The sequence below is a fragment of the Lynx rufus genome, unplaced genomic scaffold, assembly GCF_022079265.1.
Source record: "Lynx rufus isolate CCGP_SWC_20201006 ecotype Redwood Valley unplaced genomic scaffold, mLynRuf1.p SCAF_10, whole genome shotgun sequence".
Classification (NCBI taxonomy): domain Eukaryota; kingdom Metazoa; phylum Chordata; class Mammalia; order Carnivora; family Felidae; genus Lynx; species Lynx rufus.
In genome coordinates, this window is record NW_025814824.1 from 83,911,088 (window position 1) to 83,929,782 (window position 18,695).

The 18,695-nt window shown below is 52.0% G+C and overlaps 2 protein-coding genes across 2 annotated transcripts; one reads left to right on the plus strand and one right to left on the minus strand.

The window, feature by feature from the left end:
* The first annotated feature begins 5,801 nt into the window (after positions 1-5,801).
* WDR38 (WD repeat domain 38) lies at positions 5,802-9,621 on the plus strand. The gene is made up of 8 exons (XM_047069356.1): positions 5,802-5,870; positions 6,415-6,535; positions 7,571-7,687; positions 7,768-7,865; positions 8,254-8,334; positions 8,550-8,681; positions 8,761-8,910; positions 9,391-9,621. The coding sequence occupies exons 1-8, from the start codon at positions 5,802-5,804 to the stop codon at positions 9,619-9,621; spliced, it is 999 nt and encodes a 332-aa protein (XP_046925312.1).
* A 362-nt stretch (positions 9,622-9,983) lies between these two features.
* On the minus strand, positions 9,984-14,142 carry RPL35 (ribosomal protein L35). The gene is made up of 4 exons (XM_047069366.1): positions 14,077-14,142; positions 13,502-13,638; positions 11,957-12,038; positions 9,984-10,166 (listed from the first exon to the last, which is right to left on the minus strand). The coding sequence occupies exons 1-4, from the start codon at positions 14,077-14,079 to the stop codon at positions 10,017-10,019; spliced, it is 372 nt and encodes a 123-aa protein (XP_046925322.1). The 5' UTR covers positions 14,080-14,142; the 3' UTR covers positions 9,984-10,016.
* Between the last annotated feature and the right edge of the window lie 4,553 nt (positions 14,143-18,695).

Genomic DNA, 18,695 nt, shown 5'->3' on the forward strand with positions numbered 1-18,695 from the left:
CCACCCAGACCCCGCTCCTAAGGGAGTGGACCCTCCTTCCCCTCACAATTAGTTCATGATCCTGATGGGTGCGGATGGGTGCAAAAGAAGGTGAAAATCAGTGGAAGTCTCTAGTGGTAGTCCCCATTGATCATCATTTTCACATTTTGGATTTAGAACACAGAAGGCCTGCTCATAAAATTCCCAGCTGCCACAGTGAGGAAATCAAAGTTCTATGCAATGGAAGCCACACTTACAATACTTTCAAGATTAGATGGGTGGATGGGATCCAGAAAATGACATTTAACCAGCATAGTGTAAGGTTTTGTGTGTTTCCAAAGAATCCATTGTGCAAGGACTCTATAGGGGAGGGAGAGTTGCCTGGACAGTAGTTTGTGGGAAAAAGCTCTCACTGCAGATTCATTGAGTCACCAGAATAACGTAGCTGTTGAAAAGACAAATGCCTCTAGCAATGCAGGCTGCATTGCTAGAGATTGAATGTCTAGAAAATTGGAGATGACAGTATCTTTCAACTTGGCATTTGTTGGCCCATACAGAGAGTATGTTTCCAGTTCCGGTCTCCACACTTTAGGAAGGACAATGACAACTACAGTGCATTCCAATAAAGGTGTTGATCACACTTGGGGAGCTAGGATCCCAGAATGCAAGCAGCTGCAGAGGAAGCAGAGGAAGCCCAGAGGAGAAGCCCGAGAGGCATAATCATAGGGGACCAGCTGTGAAAATTACAGAAATGTTTTAGTCAAAGCCCTTTGGGAGGCAAGTGAGCAAAAACACAAAAAGAGAGAAGAAAGCACAGCGGTCCTACTTTTCCAGAAAGGGTGAGTCCAGCTAGTTAGTACAACTAGTGGTTGTGGTTCAGTTGGTTAAGCATCCGATTCCTGATCTCGGCTGAGATCATGATCTCACGGTTTGTGAGTTTCAGCTCCGCATGGGGCTCCACACTGACAGTGCAGAGCCTACTTGGAATTCTCTCTCCCTTTCTCTCTGTCCCTACCCCACTCATGCTCTCTCTTTTTCTCTCTCTCAAAAATAAATAAACTTAAAAAAAAACATTTAAAAAACAAAAACCATCCTGGAGCCGACTCAGCAGAAGTAGGAAATAGGTGCAGTTTGGGATGACAGCTTCTAGGATCAGAGCTGGGAGCTAGAAAGCTGGTAGGAAGCAGGGCAGTCTGACTCTCCACCTTTCCTCTACCTGCTCTCTTGCTACAAGAGGGCTTTCCTTGTTTCTCGGGGTACCATCAGAAAGCACATCCTAGCCTTGGCATTTTATGATCCACTAACCTGCTCAGGACTGGGGGTGGTGGGCAGAAGGTGTGGAGGAAGGGGTGAGGAAGCCTGAAGCAGGCAGGAGAGGTGGGCAGGGGCCGGACAGGCAGGGCTGGTTATTAAAGAACAATCCACCAAATTATGGAAAGAGCCTAAATGTCCATCAACTGATGAATGGATAAAGAAATTGTGGTTTATATACACAATGGAGTACTACAGGGCAATGAGAAAGAACGAAATATGGCCCTTTGTAGCAACGTGGATGGAACTGGAGAGTGTGATGCTAAGTGAAATAAGCCATACAGAGAAAGACAGATACCATATGTTTTCACTCTTATGTGGATCCTGAGAAACTTAACAGAAACCCATGCGGGAGGGGAAGGAAAAAAAAAAAAAAAGAGGTGAGAGTGGGAGAGAGCCAAAGCATAAGAGATTCTTAAAAACTGAGAACTGAGGGTTGATGGGGGGTGGGAGGGAAGGGAGGGGGGGTGATGGGTATTGAGGAGGGCACCTTTTGGGATGAGCACTGGGTGTTGTATGGAAACCATTTTGACAATAAATTTCATATATTGAAAAAATAATTAAAAAAAAAAAAAAGAATAATCCAACAAACACCTGGATTCCCACTGCCCAGCTTTGAGCCAGAATATCACCAGGAGCAAGTACTACTGCAGGGCCCCTGTGTCCCCTCCCCTCCTCTCCCCATAGTTAACCACTCTGGTTATTTGAGAGTTTGTCACTCCCTGCTTTTTCTTCAAGTTTCAGTGCGTGCAGATGTATGCCTGAGTAATGGAGGGTTTGCCTTTGGCACGTCCTGACTTTTATATGAGGGGTTCTGGCCTATAGCATCTTTGGCCACATTGCTTTTTGTGGAGCATGTTTTGTGAGATGTTTGCATGTTGGTATGCAGAGCTGTATTCTGTCCATTTCCCTGGCTGGGTAGCTGTCATTGTTCAACTATGCAATCATGTATTTCTACAGTTTTTGCCTTTTTGAGTTGTTTCTAGCCTTTCAGAACTAGCTGGCTGTGACCCTGGAGTGGAGTTGCAGGGATGCAGGCTGGGCCCATTGTCCACTCTGCTGGACAGTACAGGGCAGATTCCGACTCATCCAGGACCTTCCAGTAATAGGAGTTTCTTACGATGGGATAGGCTGTCCTGAGGGGTAGTGAGGTCCCATTCACAGGGGTAAGATATGTTGGGAGGTGGGCAGGGGCTGATACCCCAACTTTCCCACGCTATATTGAAAGAATGTCTGGTACAAGCAATAAGCTGAAGTCTTTGGGGTTATTGGACATAGACTTGAATCTCAGGTTTCCTACTTTCTAGCTGTGTGACCTTGAGCAAGTCATTTCCTTCTCTGTTTCCTCTTTATTTTTATTTTTATTTATTTTATATTTATTTTATTTTTAAAAAGAGTTTTACTTTTGGGTGCCTGGGTGGCTCAGTCAGTTGAGTGTCCAACTCTTGATTTCGGCTCAGGTCATGATCCCAGGGTGTGGGGATAGAGCCCTGCATCAGGCTCCACGTTGGGTGTGGAGCCTGCTTGAGATTCTCTCTCTCCCCCACTCTGCCCCTCTCCCTTGCTTGTGCATTCTATCTCTCTAAAAATAAATTTAAAAAAAAAATTAAAAGATTTTTACTTTTAAGTAATCTCTACACCCAACATGGGGCTCGAACCCACAACCCTGAGAAATCAAGAGTTGCATGCTCTACCAACTGAGTCGGCCAGGCCCCCCTCCAGTTTCCTCTTTAAAGTGACTGCATACCCATGGCAATTTCAGAGAGAACCAAGAGGCCCGGGAAGGCAGGTAATTTGGGATAGTGAAGAGGGGCAAGGCTGGTTCCAAGACCCTGGGTCACCTTCAAGAGATAGAGTGACAGTAGGAAAGGCCAGAAAAACAAAACTAAACAAAACACCTCCCCAGACAATCTGGGCTGGGGGAAGAGAGAAGGCGGTGGGCTCTCTGAGAAGGAATATAGTCAAGGGGTGGAAGACATCCTCTGAGGACCCTCTTGGAGAGGTAAGGATCTGTGTCCCCTAATCTCATGGGCAGAACCCCGGGCCAGTGAAATACTTCTGCTGCCAAGGTGACTGTGACCCATGTCCTCCCTTCCCCTGTGGACCATGGACCATCCCTTGTTGCAGGTGCAGACTCTGCCCAAATCCTCAGCCCCTGCTGAGCATGGAGACAGGCTACCCCCGACCACCAGGCCCTCTCTACATCATGAGGTATCCCTGGGTGGTGGGCCCCTTGGGTGAGCCTGACAAAGGGCATTCAGAGCTTTGTGTCTAGATTTGAGGCTTGTGGATGTCACAGCCTCACCCCCACTTCTTTGCGTGCTTGCTGCACACCAGGTGCCCTTGATGGCACCATCTCACTGACTCCTCACAAGGCAACCGCTGTGAGTACACTCATTTTGCACATGAGGAAACGAGGCACTGAGTGATCGGGTGACTTGCCCAAGATCGCAGAGCTGGTAGCTGGCAGGACTCAGGTTCAACCCAGACCGGTGGCTCTAATGCCCTATTTCTGGGGTAGGAGCTCTGACTTGTCTGGGGGATGGGCAAGGGAAGGCACCTCGGGGAAGTGATATTTGAGGTAGATCCCAAGGTAAGCAGGTAAGAGGATGGGGAACCCTGTGTGCACAGGCCCAGAGTGGGAGTGAAGGTGGAGGGGATGGAAAAAAGGACCCTGTGGCTGAGTTCAGGGAGCAAGGTGGGGGTGGGAGGGCAGGAGGTCAAGGACAGGATGGCCCCCAAGGCCCCTAGAATTCATGGTGGGTAGTTCCAACCACCAGCTCTGGTGTCAAGCAAAAAGGTTTAAACTCAGTCAGCAGAGCATGCAACTCTTGATCTTGGGGGTGTGAGTAGTTCAAGCCCCATGTTGGGCATAGAGCTTACTTAGAAAAGAAAAGAAAAGATTTTAACCATAGCTCCACCTCTACCAGCTGAGTAGTCACCGGGCCTGGTGGACAAGGTCTGTTCACAGGGGTCTGGGAGTGATGGGCTGCACGAGGTTAGGTGGTTCTGGGCCCTCCAGGTAAAGCAAGAGCAGTCAGGTGGCTGGGGAGATGCGAGATGGGGCATGGACTGGGAGGGGGTTGCCTACGCAGAGGGAGTGGGGAGGGCCTGGGGGGCCAGATAGCTCTGAGGAACTGTGTTCGGCACCCATGTCCAGGGATGGGGTGGTGGCCTCACAGGCCCAACCCAGACGGGTCCTTGAGGAGCCAACTCAGTGACCTGGGCCCTCTTGGAGTTAGGATGGGGGTGGCACCACCTCAAAGCCACCATTGTCGCCCCCTCTCCCGCCTGACTGTCTGAGACCTAAAATAGAGAGCAGTGGATCTCGTGAGAAGAATCTGGGAAAGAGGTCTGGGGGGAGGGGTGTGAGTCACTGCTGGGAATCCTTGAGTTTGAGGCTCCCAAAGCGGCGCTGCCCCACCCCACCCCCAAGGAGACTGGAATCCATTGGACAGTGGCAGACAGGGTGTCTCTGTTCCACCCCTGTGCCTTGTTGGGGAGGGACTGAGTCCTGGCCCCAGCTCTGCCATAGAAGTACTGGATGACTGGGCCAAATCTGCCCTCTCAGGGCCTCAGTTTCCCAGATGTACCAGGAGTTAAGGACCTTGGCATCTGCTTGAGACCCCTGGAATTCATGGCAGATGGTCCTAATATAGGCCCTCAAAGTCAGACAGTCATGGGTTAAGTCCCAGTTCGTTTCCTACTGCCTGAGTGACCTCGGGGAAAGTCCCTCTACCTATGAGGCTTCTATTTCCTCATCTGCAAAATGAACATTGAAACCAAGTCCTGTTCCTGCCTGGTTTCAGCTTCAACTATCCAACAAGGAACTTGACACCTCCTGGGGCCTCCTACCATGGCCTCCACATCCTCCACATCCTCAGATGGCCACATTTTGTGCTGCCAGAATGTTAACGGGGACTCCACTTTCTAATGCCCTGTGCCTTACACACACTACCTCAGGCTCGCCCCATTCTGGAGGGCAGATAGCATCGTTTCCAGCCCCCTTCATGGGAACTTCTCAGCCTCAGTACTGGGCACTCCAGGAGGAAAGGGGTCTTGGAACCAGAGCGGGCTTTCCTGGGCACCTATAATGTGCCACCCCACTGCGCACATGGGGAAAGCGGCTCCTCTCAAAGGGGTCTGGGAGCTTGCACGCTCTGCAGCGGGGAGGCAGTGGCGGTGTGCGGGGCTGGCGTGCCCTCTAGCGGTCGCTGTGCTCGTGGTCTGGCCCCGAGGTCGGAGCTGCACAAGGTCTGGCTGGCAGCGGCCAGGAGGGGAAGTTAAGTACCTTCTCAGAGCCTCGGACGGTCCTGCCCGCCGCGGCCCCCCCCCCTCCCCCCGGAGGCTGAGAACAGTCTCTCCCAACCTGTCTCTCCTCGTGGCTTCCCAGAGACCCCGCAGTGGCTGCGTGCTCCGCCCCGATTTCCATGGAGACCCCTTGTACACAGCTTCCTCCATCTACTCCACCTCAAGTGGGGCCGGCTGGCTGGACCAGCGCCCTGGGGCCCATGAACAGCGGGTCCGCAGGAAGGCTGGCCGTGGGGAGAGTGAAATTCTTCGGCCAGCACCGCGGGGAGGTAAGGTCCGGTTGGGCTCTGCTGACTCTAGGGTCCTGGCTCTGGGTCTAGAGTGGTTCCTTATTCTGTCTAGTGTTCTCTGGCCCCCACCCAGCTCCAGAATGAGCTACAGATTCTAAGCTCTTGGTTCTAGAGAGGGTGCAAACTCCTGGATGACACCAGTGTTTTGACTTTGGCTTTAAAATGAATTCGGGGCTTAGATTTTGAACTCCTAGTTCTGGGCTCCAGCTCTAGAATGGGCTCTTGGCTCTGGGGTGCCAGGCTCTGGTTCTAGAGAAGGCTCCAACCTCTACCTTCAGTGAGGACTCTCGGGCTTCAGGCCCAGGTTTTACAGGATTCCAGAGAAGGCTCCAAGCTCTTGGCTCTGACTGCAAGGGTGGTTCCTGCATTCTGAGCTCTAGCTGTAGAGTGAGGCTTGAAGTCTAAGCTCCAACCCCAGGCCCGTGGGGCAGTGTTTGGGGCTGGCCCAGGAGTCTGGGGTCAGGCATGAGCAGACAGGTGTCTCTTGCCCCAGGATGGGACTACTTTTGTGCTCTCCTTCCAGGTCAACTCCTCAGCCTTCTCTCCCGACGGCCAGAGGCTGCTCACAGCCTCTGAGGATGGCTATGTGTACGGCTGGGAGACCCAGAGCGGGCGGCTGCTGTGGAGGCTGGGTGGCCATGCAGGTGGGGCTCCTGAGGCTGGATGTGGAGACCAAGGCCCACGGGTCTGCTGGCATTCTGCAGAGCCTATCACTCTGACATCTGAGCTGGGCATTCATGCCAGACAGCCTGGGCAGGGCTGGGGCAGGAGGGCAAGGACACAGGGCCTCTGACAGACCTGGACTCAGACCCTATTGCTGTTGTTTTTTTTTTTTTTTTTAAGTTTTAATTAAAAATTGGTAGTCTCTACACCCAACATGGGACTCAAACTCACAACCAAGATCAAGAGTCACATGCTCTACTGGTTGAGAGTCAAGTCCCCATTCCTACTGTTAAAAATTGTTTAAAAATATATTTACCATCTTAACCATTTTTAAATGTTCAGTTAAGTATGTTCATTGTGCAGCTAGTCTCCTGAACTCATCTTGCAAAACGGAAACTCCATCTATACCCATTAAACTCCCCATTCATCCCTTCCTCCAGTCTGACAACCACCATTTTTTCTAGCTCAATGAATTAAGTACCTTCCTTTTCATGACTTACTTCACTTAGCAGAGTGTTCAGCTGTTTAACCACTTTGTGATCGTTATGTCATCTCTCTGAGCCTCTATTTCCTTCTCTTTAGAATGGGGACAGTTGCTCCCCTGTGGGATGAGATAATGCAAAGTGCCTCGCGCCCAGTAAGAACTCAGTAGATAGAACTATTATAATTATTACTGAAACAAGAAAAAAAATCTGGTAATTACAGGGCAGATCGACTAATGTTAATAGGTAAAGTCCAGGGCTGGGGAGCTCAAAGGAGGCAACAAACCCAGGCTGGGCTCTCAAAAAGTTTCTGGAAGGTGCCTGCATTTGCTTTTGGCATTGATTTTACAAATGGGCAAAATAAAGTTGGGTGTTTCAGGTCAAGTCATGGAAGCTCAACTTGCTAGATGGCTGGAGGGTGAAAGAGTTAGGAGGGAGGAGGGTAGGTAGGCGATAAGGCTAGAGAGATTAGCAGGGGTTGGCCTGCAAGGTGGAAGGCAGCACCCCATTCCCTGACCATGCCTGCTTACCCAGGCCCCATCAAGTTCTGCCGCTTCTCCCCTGATGGCCACCTTTTTGCCACGACCTCTGGTGACTGTACCATCCGCCTGTGGGATGTAGCAGAAGCCAAGTGTCTGCATGTCCTGAAGGGTGAGTGCACTGGGTGGGACTAGGACCAAGCAGCCAGGCCTATGTTCCTTTCTAGACCCTGCCGTATCCTGTTCCACCAGGTCACCAGAGGAGCGTGGAGACGGTTAGCTTTAGCCCTGACTCAAAGCAGCTGGCATCGGGTGGCTGGGACAAGCGGGTGGTGCTCTGGGAGGTGCAGGTATGTGGAGGGGCGGCCAGAGCGAGACCTGGGACCTGGAGGAGACAACCCCCACCCCAGTGCCCCAGAAAGGTTGTTCCATTTTCCCCACTGCCCATGCCCACACCTGGCATCCAAGACCCCCTTACATCTGGCTGCAGCTACATCCCCAGCCACACCAGCCCTCTGTGCCTCAAGATCTCTGCCTGTGAGGGTCATGCGGCCTGGATTGCCCTCTCCTCCCCTCAAGGACCAGGTAACCTCCCCAGACCCTGTGTGATCACATTACCCAGGCAGCCCTGCAAGGAGGGGAGGTCTGACCCATTCCTGGTCTGATCCATCTGAGGCCTAGAACCTAGCACAACAAGGCTCTGGGCTACCCTCCAAAGCTCAGGGCTCTCTCCTGCAGTCTGGCCAGATGCTGCGCCACTTAGGAGGGCACCGAGACTCTGTCCAGAGCAGTGACTTCGCACCCAGCTCAGACTGCCTGGTGAGCCACATCCACTTACTTGCTTGGGGGCTGAGCAGTGGTCAGAATTTCAGACCTTAACTGGGTGACTCTGCTCTTCTGAGCCACTCCCCTTATCTATAAGATGGGGAATTCAGCAGGGCTCACAAACTGCCTGCTTCCTGAGCCTGGCCAGCCTAAGAACCACAAAGGTGGGCATGGGCTCGCTAGTTCATGCTCACAGCAGATGTCTGCAGGCCACTGGCTCCTGGGACTCTGCTATCTGCATCTGGGACCTGCGGACGGGGACCCCAGTGACCTCCCACCAAGAGCTGGAGGGCCACAGTGGCAACATCAGCTGCCTGTGCTACTCAGCATCTGGCCTCCTGGTGAGCTAGGTCGCCCTGGGTTCCAGGCTGGCCCTCTGCTGGCTCCAAACCCATGGGCTTAGAGCTGTTTGCTGTCCAGGCTTCCGGCTCCTGGGACAAGACCATCCACATCTGGAAGCCTTCCACCAGAAACCTGCTTGTTCAGCTCAAGGGCCATGTCACCTGGGTGAAGAGCATAGCTTTCTCCCCTGATGGGTCACAGCTAGCCAGTGCTGGCTACTCCCATATGGTAAGCCCACCACCCCCCCTGCCGCCCGCCCCAGGCCTGTCCTCCTGGCAAACTCCTAACCCAACATCCTCCTTTACCAGAGCCCTCAGCATGGTCTAGAAAGGGCCACATCCTATTTGCCCCAAACAGGAAGGTGACAAGGACAGAACCCAGGTGCCCACCACTTCTGGGCACTAAGGTCTAAACTGGCCCAGAAGCTGCTAGTGACAATAACATTTCTACACTTGATCTTAGCCAAAAGGCCGAGAAGCGATGACAATAACATTTCTAAGACACACCATAGCTTCAGGGGAAAGGAAACTGCACTGCGCTGAATTTTCGCATCAGATTTTTATGCCGGGCATGTTAAATACACCTCACAGACAACAAAACCCAGACCAGGAGGTAAAGAGGTTGGCTGGGACTCACTCCAAAGTGGTTTCAAGGATGCCAGACTTGTGGGGTGAGGCCTCCCTCCCTTCTGCTTATATTATTTTCCAGGTCAAAGTCTGGGACTGCAACACAGGAAAGTGCATGGAGACTCTGAAGGTAAGTAAGGTCCACGGATGTAGCACCCAAGGGTGTAGGAAAAGGCCTGCCAGGGGAGGTTGGGGTCAGGCAGGACTCGCATTCCCAGAGCCCAGTGAAGTGCTTTCGGCAGGGAGTCCTGGATGTGGCCCACGCCTGTGCCTTCACCCCAGATGGGAAACTCTTAGTGTCTGGAGCTGCTGATCAGGCAAGATGCCAACTCCGATGCCCGATCAAATCACCCAGAGCCTCTCAGATATAACATCACCACAAATGGCTCTTTGATCTCAAGCCTGTCTCTCCCTGCCCAGGGCGCATGGGACCTGGCAGAACGAGCCCCTGAAAGGACAGTGAGGGCAGCTGCACACCACAGGCCCAAAGTAACCTTAACAGAGCACCCAACAGATCCCTGTGACCAGGATTGGTCACGGTCCCGCGCCGGGGCTGCCAACAGCCGCAGGCAGGCCTGCCAAAGCCCCCAGGCCCCTAGTAACCACAACCAGGGCACGCCAGCCCACCTCTCCAGCACGGTTCGCTGAAACACCCGCAAACATGAAGCAATGCCAGCCAGTTTGTTTGTGTTTTATTGATGCCGGTGCTCAGGCCTTGACCGCATACTTCCGCAGTGGGTACAGCCGCTCCTTCCGCTGCTGCTTCTTGGTCTTCAGGTTTTCCTCGTGCTTGTTTAGCCGGCGGCGCATGGCACGTGTCTTCTTGGGCCGCAGATCCAGGGGCTTATACTTCTTACCCTGGGTGATGGGAGAGCGCGGGGAATCTGAGCACCAGGGTTTTGGAGCTACTGCGGCAGTTAACGAAGCCTCCGAGGCTGGAACTAAGTGGCTAGGGGGCACGGGGAAGATGCTGGAAGTGCCTGAAGGGGGCCACTGGGATGCGAAGGTTAACGTGTAGACCTGAGCATGAGGAGGTATAGGACCAGCCCAGTAGGGGACTGAGGCCCTGTGCTGGGTGCTACCATAGTGAAGAATCAGACCTGCTTAAGGAGCTCCCAGCCCAGTGGGTAAGACCGGGCAGCTAACAAGCGGCCCATCAGTGGGGAAGAGGAGAAAAGATAAAGGAAGCTTCCACCTAATGACTGGAAATAGCCTACAAAGCAAGCAATCGGAGCAAACACCAGTTCCAAGGGGGAGAAAACGGGGCGCACAAATACCCTGAAGAATGCCGGCTCAGGCGCTTTCTGGGAACTGCCAATAGTCCAGAGGCGGTACAGGCACAGGGCAGTGGTGTGAGAGCTAAGAGGGGGAACAGCCTCAGGGCAGAGAAGCGCAGAAACAGAAACGAGCTGCGCAGAGGAGGGTAAGCTCGAAGACGGGGGATTTGGAGGCATGAGTCTCTGTCCACCCATATCCATGTTATCCACAGCACAGGTCAGGGCCTCATCCATTTCAAGTTTCCTAAGCCCTCAGAGCTCTGCTGGCCAATACAGGCGCTGGCCACGCGAGGCCTACGTTACAAATCCAGGCCTTCAGCCACCACAGCCACATGTGGCCATCTGTGACCATGCCGACAGCACTAACCTAGAGACAGAGACCTCACCTTGACCCTTCCCCCCACCACCCCTGGACTGAGTGGTGCCTGGCAGGGGGTGAACTCACTGGAAGACCACCCACCACCTCTGCCATGGTCCCTCTGGAGCCTGATCAAAGTTTCAAGCCTGGGGCGCCTGGGTGACTTAATCGGTTAAGTGTCCGACTCCGGCTCGGGACATGACCTCAGAGTTCATGAGTTTGAGCCCCGCGTCGGGCTCTGTGCTGACAGCTCAGAACCTGGAGCCTGCTTCCGATTCTGTGTCTCCCTCTCTGCCCCTGCCCCGCGGTCTCTCTCAAAAATAAAAAACATCAAAGTTTCAAGCCCAATTCTCAGAAAACATTCCCACACACACAATGTACACACATTCAGGGATGGCGGCACCCTTGCCTGTCCCCCCGCACATGCTACTATCCCTGGGGGCAGCTAACCCAGGAACACATGGCGGCTTTCAGCTGAAAGGCTTTAAAGCAGGGCTGAGGATCTCCCCAAGAAATCCCACCGGAGGACAGGGGCTTCAACCTGTGTCATGTGAGTTCCGGCCTGCCCATGACCTTCTCTTCCTGATAGCCAGCCCTGCTGATTTTGGACTTATCAGCTAGCCCCCACGATCACATAAGCCAATTCTCTGTAATAAGTCAAGTGCATGTCTACACACACATGAAGTTTCCAACTGGTTCTGCTTCACAGCTTGAGCCCTGATAACCTTGCTCAGACTTACTCAGCTGGTGAGGCTGGATTCAAAACCCAAGGCTCCAGCCAGACTCTCACCACGCTGATTTCTTGACCAGTGCAGCCCCGAGGAAATGCAGACTAGTGCCAAGATGCTGGTTTGGAAGCGAAACCAGCTACAAGTTGGGAAGGCTCTGGAAAGCCTGCTGCCATGCACCCCAGCAGAAAAGAGCCTCTTCATACCACCCTTTTGGCCAAGGAAGAGCTGGAACTTTGCCCCTGCAGCTAAGCATCCCTCCGACTCCCCCCAGCCCAGACTCACCTTATAGAATTTCCTGAGGTTCTCTTTCTGAGTCTGGTTGATGACGGTGAGAACGCGGGCGATGGATTTACGAACAACCCGGCTACAAAACAGAGACATCAGTGAAGATGGTGGAGAGATACAGTGCCCCGCCCCCCCTCAGGCATTTCATTCAGGACCCCAGATGTCCTAAGACAGGAGTGGTATTATTCCCCACCAGCTTGTCCATATTCACCCAAGAGGTGCCTAACCCAGCCCAGAAAGTGGTTCTGGGGGTGAGGTCTGAAGACTCTAGAAGATGGGTATCCCTTGAGTGGGGGGAAGGGCTGGCATGCCCAGTGCTTCTGAGAAGCTGTGAAGTATTCATTCACTGAGCAGAAGCAGAAGGGAGATCAGGAAAGACCTTCCACCCCAGGCCATATATCCTGACAGCTACAAAGACCTAACCAAAGTCAAAGTCGACTATGGGAAATCATGCCACAAGCCAGGCAACAAGTATAAGGAGTCACAGGAAGAGCCGCTTGGCGGGGAGCAACAAGACGTAGGCCATGGGGGGGAGAGGATGAACATAGGAAGAAGCTGGGAATAAGTGATTTGTGGTCAATGTTGAACACGAGGCATGCTGGGAGATGAAGGAGGGCCACTCAGTAGACAGCTGGTAAACAGTCTTGAGGGCTCAGCATGCAACTTGCTTGCGTGTTCCCCAACTCATCCAATCCCCTCCCAGCACTGCGAGTTGGTTGTTGGGGGCCCATTTTACAGAAAAGCAAAACAAACAAAAACAACAAACCAACTCTGAGTGGTGAGTCAGCACACCCATCGGGTAGGATGTGGCAAAAGTGGAATCTGCGCCCAGTTCCACAGACTCCAAACCCATGTTCCTTTCACAAGTCCTGATTCTTGATTCATGTAACTAAGCTAACTCCAACTTAAGGGAGAGGTGGGCGCAAGGCACTGATCTACCAAGTGAGGGAGGAGGGCAGGGAGGACCAAGTGCTGGTGGGAGAAAAGGGTCCGGTTAGGCTTTTCAAGGCAGCGTTAAAATGGGGCTTCAGGGGGGCCCCTAGGTGGCTTAGTCCATTAACAATCTGACTTTGGCTCAGGTCATGATCTCACAGTTGCTGGGTTCAAGTCCTGCCTCCGGCTCTGTGCTAACAGCTCTGAGTCTGGAGCCTGCTTGGGATTCTGTGTCTCCCGCTTTCTCTGTCTCTCCCCTGCTCTCTCTCAAAAGTAAATAAACATTAAAAAGAGATTAAAAAAATAAAAAAGGGGCTTCGGGGACAACCTGTTCTTTCTTCAACCAGAGAAGCTGAGCAAGGGCACTCCAGGCAAAAGGACAAAATGGTCAAATGCAGAGAAGAAGAAAACCACACAGCGGGTCTCCCATGCGGCTGGGTGTGAGCAAGGTGAGCCTGGAAAGGCTGGTTAGGAAGGGCATGACATTCCAACCCACGGGTCCATGAAACGGACATTTCCTTTAGCCAGCTTCGAAAACTCTACAAATGCTTCCAACGCACAGGTGTCCCCCACACCCAGAAAACCGTGGTCCTGCCACCCCTCACTCACATCTTGGAGAGTTTGGAGGCCGCCCCGCCTGTCACTTTGGCGACGCGCAGCTGGGACAATTCCACCTTCAGGTCTTCCAGCTGTTTAAGCAGCTCCTCCTTCTTCTTGCCGCGAAGGTCTCGAGCCTTAATTTTGGCCTGTGCGCAATCAAGGGTTTGGGTCAAACACCCAGCAAGGCTGTCTCCCCTTCCCAGCGGCCATCCTCCCTTCCGCCTGCGTCGTGGCCAGCCCCCGGAGGACGCGCTGCGAGCCCAGCATCCCTCCCCTAGTCTGTGCCTTGGGCAAGGAAACTGAGGCCCCCGCAGGCGCGCCCTCGCCCAGGTCCGCTACGAGGCTGGGCCGCTGCTCCCATTCAGCAGACAGAAAGACGGAGGCGTCGGCAGCGCGGGCTCACCTCTCCAGGCCCAGGCCAACAAGGGAGAGGGCGGGAGACCTGCTGTGGCGGCGCTAGGCCACTCGACACGGCGCCTTACAGGCCCGGCTGACAGATGGAACCCCAGTGCTCACCTCGAGCTCCCCACCCCAGGCCCCGAGCCCCACAGCGCGGGGATGGCACCCGATTCCACCGCCCTCACCATGTCTACACAATCAGCCGCCGCGCCGATGGAAAGAGGCCGAAGGAAAGAGGAAGCGGGCGGGGCTGACCTCCACAACTACTGCCGGGTGGCGGTGGGCGCGGCCAATGGCTCCGCCCCTGACTCCAACCCCTACCCCGCCGCGGGGAGCGCCGAGGTACCGCCCGCCTAGTTTCGCCCCGAGGAGCCCCGCACCTGGGATTACTCAGGTCTTCCTGTCTCCGGAGCAGAGCAGTTGGGGAAACCGAGGCCCAGGGTGACTGGCAGCTTCCCGGAGATGGCACAGTGAGGACTCGAATTCGTCCATTCAGTCATTTACTCGTTCATTCATTCATTCAGTAGACCTTTGCAGGTCGCTCCATTTGTGCTGCTTTGATCTGGGCGCCAGTGTCCTGGGGTTGGAGGGGATGAGGGTTTCAAAGATGAATGAACCCGACTTCTGCCTTGAAGGAATTTAAAATCCGAAGAGGGCAGGGAGAGGCGGGATCAGACAGCTATACTCCCAACTCCATAAACGTTCCAGTGGAGGCAGCATGTGGCAAGGGAAAGCATTCAGGGCCCTTTTTTTTTTTTTTTTTTTTTTTTGTTCGCTGGGACTCTTGGCAGATCCCTTCCCCTTTCTGAGTCTCAGTTTTCTCACCTGTGAAATGGGTATTTTTTGAGGCTTACGAACACGAGAAACTCTTAGCACAAGATCTAATGCACAACAGTCGTTCAAAGTATCATTGACATTAATATTCCCTGTGGAATGAACACTTGAGTTGGACCCTGAAAGTTAAAGGAGAATTCACAAAGCGGGGAAGGTGCTCAGGCTTTCTGACCAGGCAGTTGCCCCAACCAGCAAACGTGAATCACTCCAGTGTCACTCCATTGCCATGTACAAATATGAACCAACACCTTTTAGAGCACTAGTTAAAGCCAGGTTGCCCCCTTGTTACTGTCAGGTTCCAGGGAGGCTTCTTCCATCCCTTTATTGGGTTCTAGCCATGAGCCTTAGCTTTTCACTAAATTAGTATATTATCTCCCTTTTGTGTCCCAAGCTTTCTGTTTTTGTTTTGTTGTAGTCGTTGTCTTCGTCGTCGTTTAATTAATTAATTAATTTATTTTCTAGCAATTGTTAACCCAATGTGGGGCTTGAACTCACAACCCTGAGATCAAGAGTCATGCTCTTCCAACTGAGCCAGCCAAGTGCTTGATGTCCCAAGCGTTCTGTGCAATCCTTTATTTAGCCCCAAATATACTGAACTAAAATGTTTACAGGTCCAGGGGGTGTCAGGATGGCTCAGTCAGTTAAACGACCGTCTCTTGATTTCAACTGAGGCCATGATCTCAGGGTCCTGAGATTGAGCCCTGCCTCCGGTTCCATACTGAGATTCTCTCTCTCTCTCTCTCTCCCTCCCTCGCTCTCCCTCTGCCCCTCCCGTACTGGCGCACGCGCTTTCTCTCAAAAAAAAAAAAAAAAAAAAAAAAGTTATAAGTCTGTCTCCACAACCAGCCTGTAAGTTTCCTCTGGGTAGAACCTTGGCTGACACTTGATTTAGTTTATCTAGTCTCCAGGCCCAGCACATGGATGCTTGTTGGATGAATGAATTAATAAGCCTTGCACAGACCACGGCTTCCAAGAAGTAGATGGGTATGAGGAAGAGAGGGCAGACGGAAGGCAATCTTGGCACGGATTAGTCTTGAAAGAAAGTTGAATGGTGCGAGGGGACTTTGCTGTCATATTTTCCAAATGCTTATAGGTCTTTTAGAAATAATGATTATGTGCATCTTTCTGAACTTGGAAGTCATCTGTTACTCCCTTGTTTCCTTTCATGCCACATCCAAACACCAGCAGATTCTGCAGCCTCTGCTTTCACAATAACCTAACATCTTCCCACGACTCTTATTGGCACCTGTCTGGCCTGAGCTAACCATTGCCTGTCACCTGGACCATTGGTGTCACCTTTTAAGTCACTTCTCTAGCTCTTATTCCCATATATTCTCAATACAGCTGTTAGAGGGACACTTTTCAAGCTTAAGTCAGATCACGTCACTGCCCATAATCTCCAGTGTTGTCCCATGAGTTTGACCACGTCCTTCCCTCAGCCTACAAAACCTCTCCTGCTTCCATCTCTTCTCACTCTTGTGCCCCAGTACGACCTGTTTCCGGAATATGCCACACCTGCCCTGTCTCTGGGCCTTTGCTTGGCTTCCTCCTTCACTTCCTTCAGGTCTCTGATGTGTCACCTCCTCAGAGAAATCTCTCCTGACCACTTTACCTAAGGTACTGTGAGGCCCTGCATGGTTTTATACCCTCAGCAGTCATCCCTGACATAGTATAGATTAAAAAATTTTTTTTAATGTTTATTCATTTTTTGAAAGCAAGAGAGACAGAGCGCAAGCAAGGAAGCAGCAGAGAGGGAGGGAGACACAGAATCTGAAGCAGGCTCCAGGATCTGAGCTGTCAGCACAGAGCTCCATGCGGTGATCAAACCCACAAACTGAGAGAACATGGCCTGAGCTGAAGTCAGCGGCTCAACCAACTGAACCACCCAGGTGCGCCAGGATAGTATAGATTTATTAAATTCTGACTCCCTGCCTGGGAGATCCAGTCATAAGCAGGGCCATTATTTCAGTCACCAGTTTATTTGGGGGCTATTTCCTTACATATAAATTAGGCATTTAAGAAAAGGTTTATTGGGGCGCCTGGGTGGCGCAGTCGGTTGAGCGTCCGACTTCAGCCAGGTCACGATCTCGCGGTCCGTGAGTTCGAGCCCCGCGTCGGGCTCTGGGCTGATGGCTCAGAGCCTGGAGCCTGTTTCCGATTCTGTGTCTCCCTCTCTCTCTGCCCCTCCCCCATTCATGCTCTGTCTCTCTCTGTCCCAAAAATAAATAAACGTTGAAAAAAAAAAAATTAAAAAAAAAAAAAAAAGAAAAGGTTTATTTATTTTTGAGAGAGAGAGTGCAAGGTGGGGAGGGGCAGAGAGAGAGGAAGGGAATCCAAAGCAGGTTCCAGCTGTCAGCATAGAGCCTGACTTGGGGCTTGATCTGATCTTACAGTTTGTGAGATCATGGCTTGAGCCCAAATCAAGAGCCAGATGCTTGACCGACTGAGCCACCCAGGCACCCCTAAAATGGGCATTTCTGGCTTAAAGTTCCTTCTCCCCAGGCTGTTCTGGGGATATGAATTTCTGCTGTCACGTGGCCTGCCTGGGTCACAAATATTCCTTTCAAGGTATGGAGCTGAAAGGCAGGAGGGCTTTGCCTGTTTCCAGGACCTCTGAGACTTTTATTCAGCACTTACTTCCCAGTGTAAGAGTCTGGATCTTTAGCACCTGAGATTAAGAAGTATCATAGTCTGGCAATATTTTTTTATCTATAGACACAGTTCAATGAAAAGCATTTGAAACAATAAACACGAGTCATACTTCTTGAACTATTGACCTTTATCAAAAACAGTACAATTAGGGGTGCCTGGCTGGCTCTGTCAGTAGAGCATGCAACTCTTGATCTCCAGGTTCTAAGTTTCAGCCCCACGCTGGGTATAGAGATTAATGTGGTTTGAAGTATTGGGTTTTGGAGCCCACAGCCAAGAAAGAATTCTTGAGATGTCTTCAGTGCAAAAAGGTGGTTTTATTAAAGCACAGGGACAGGACCTGCAGGCAGAGTTGCACTGGGATTGCGAGGAGTGACTGATTACACACTTGGGAGCTCGGGGAGGTAAAGGCGAGGGGAAGTTTTGGAAAGGATTTTCATATGCTAAGAGACTCACAGGATCCTGGAGACCTACCTGTGGTCAAGCTAAGGTTGTTTGACCCTCCAGCAAAGTATTAATTGGGTTTCTGGTAGAATGTAGTACTTTGCCTGCCTCAAGTATTTGTTAATGGGCTGCAAGTTATAAGGAAATTTAATTTTATCTACATTTCCTTTTGCCTGTTTCCCACATAAGAGATTACTTAAAATCTTAAACAACAACAAAAAAGTACAACTCTATGAAAACAAAGACCCAATTTAATCTAAGGTTAAGGCCTGTTAACAGAATCCCTCAGCCAACAGCCCACTCAATCTTGGCACCACAAAGTCATTCTTGACTCCGCACTACGTCCCCCTAGCCCCATCTTTCCCCATCTCTTACTCTGGGGATTCAGCTTTCCATCAGAATATGCCTTTCCAGCCAGGACCGGCTTCTCAGCCCCCAGGACCTCGCCCTTCCTGTCAGGATGGGGATCACAGGATCATGTCCCTCACCTCCCACCCACCAGGCCAATGTGACTGCTACACCCGAGGTTGCCTAGTCCAAATATTTTCATTGTCTTGCCTGCCTTCTGGATACACTTTAAACGTCTGTAAAGTCTCCCAATTAACAATAGAATCACTATGTACAAAGCAGAGGCGACTTCCTCCGAGCAAAGTGGTGGCGTTCAAGGCTCCTAAGATTGTAGAATTAGGATCCCCCTCCCCGCCTGCCCCCCCATTCCGTCACTTCCAGAGGTAGAACTACTACTCATCCCTCAGCTCGAAGGTTTTTTTCTCAAAGAAGCCTGCCCAGCACCGGACAGCCAGGAGCCTTATCCTCAGGGCCCCGTGCCGCACCCCCCCCCTCCCCCCGCGTCCGCGACTATGCCGCGCAGGCCCCT

What these genes read in the sequence shown, in the direction of transcription:
- RPL35 (XM_047069366.1), bottom strand. An exon ending in GCCTCCAAACTCTCCAAGAT is followed by an intron (nt 12,039 to 13,501) that starts GTGAGTGAGGGG and finishes TCTGTTTTGTAG; the next exon opens with CCGGGTTGTTCGTAAATCCA. An exon ending in ACCTCAGGAAATTCTATAAG is followed by an intron (nt 10,167 to 11,956) that starts GTGAGTCTGGGC and finishes CCCATCACCCAG; the next exon opens with GGTAAGAAGTATAAGCCCCT.
- WDR38 (XM_047069356.1), top strand. Translation starts at nt 5,802, where the DNA reads ATGAACAGCGGGTCCGCAGGAAGGCTGGCCGTGGGGAGAGTGAAATTC. An exon ending in TGGTGCTCTGGGAGGTGCAG is followed by an intron (nt 7,866 to 8,253) that starts GTATGTGGAGGG and finishes TCTCTCCTGCAG; the next exon opens with TCTGGCCAGATGCTGCGCCA. An exon ending in CACCCAGCTCAGACTGCCTG is followed by an intron (nt 8,335 to 8,549) that starts GTGAGCCACATC and finishes AGATGTCTGCAG; the next exon opens with GCCACTGGCTCCTGGGACTC.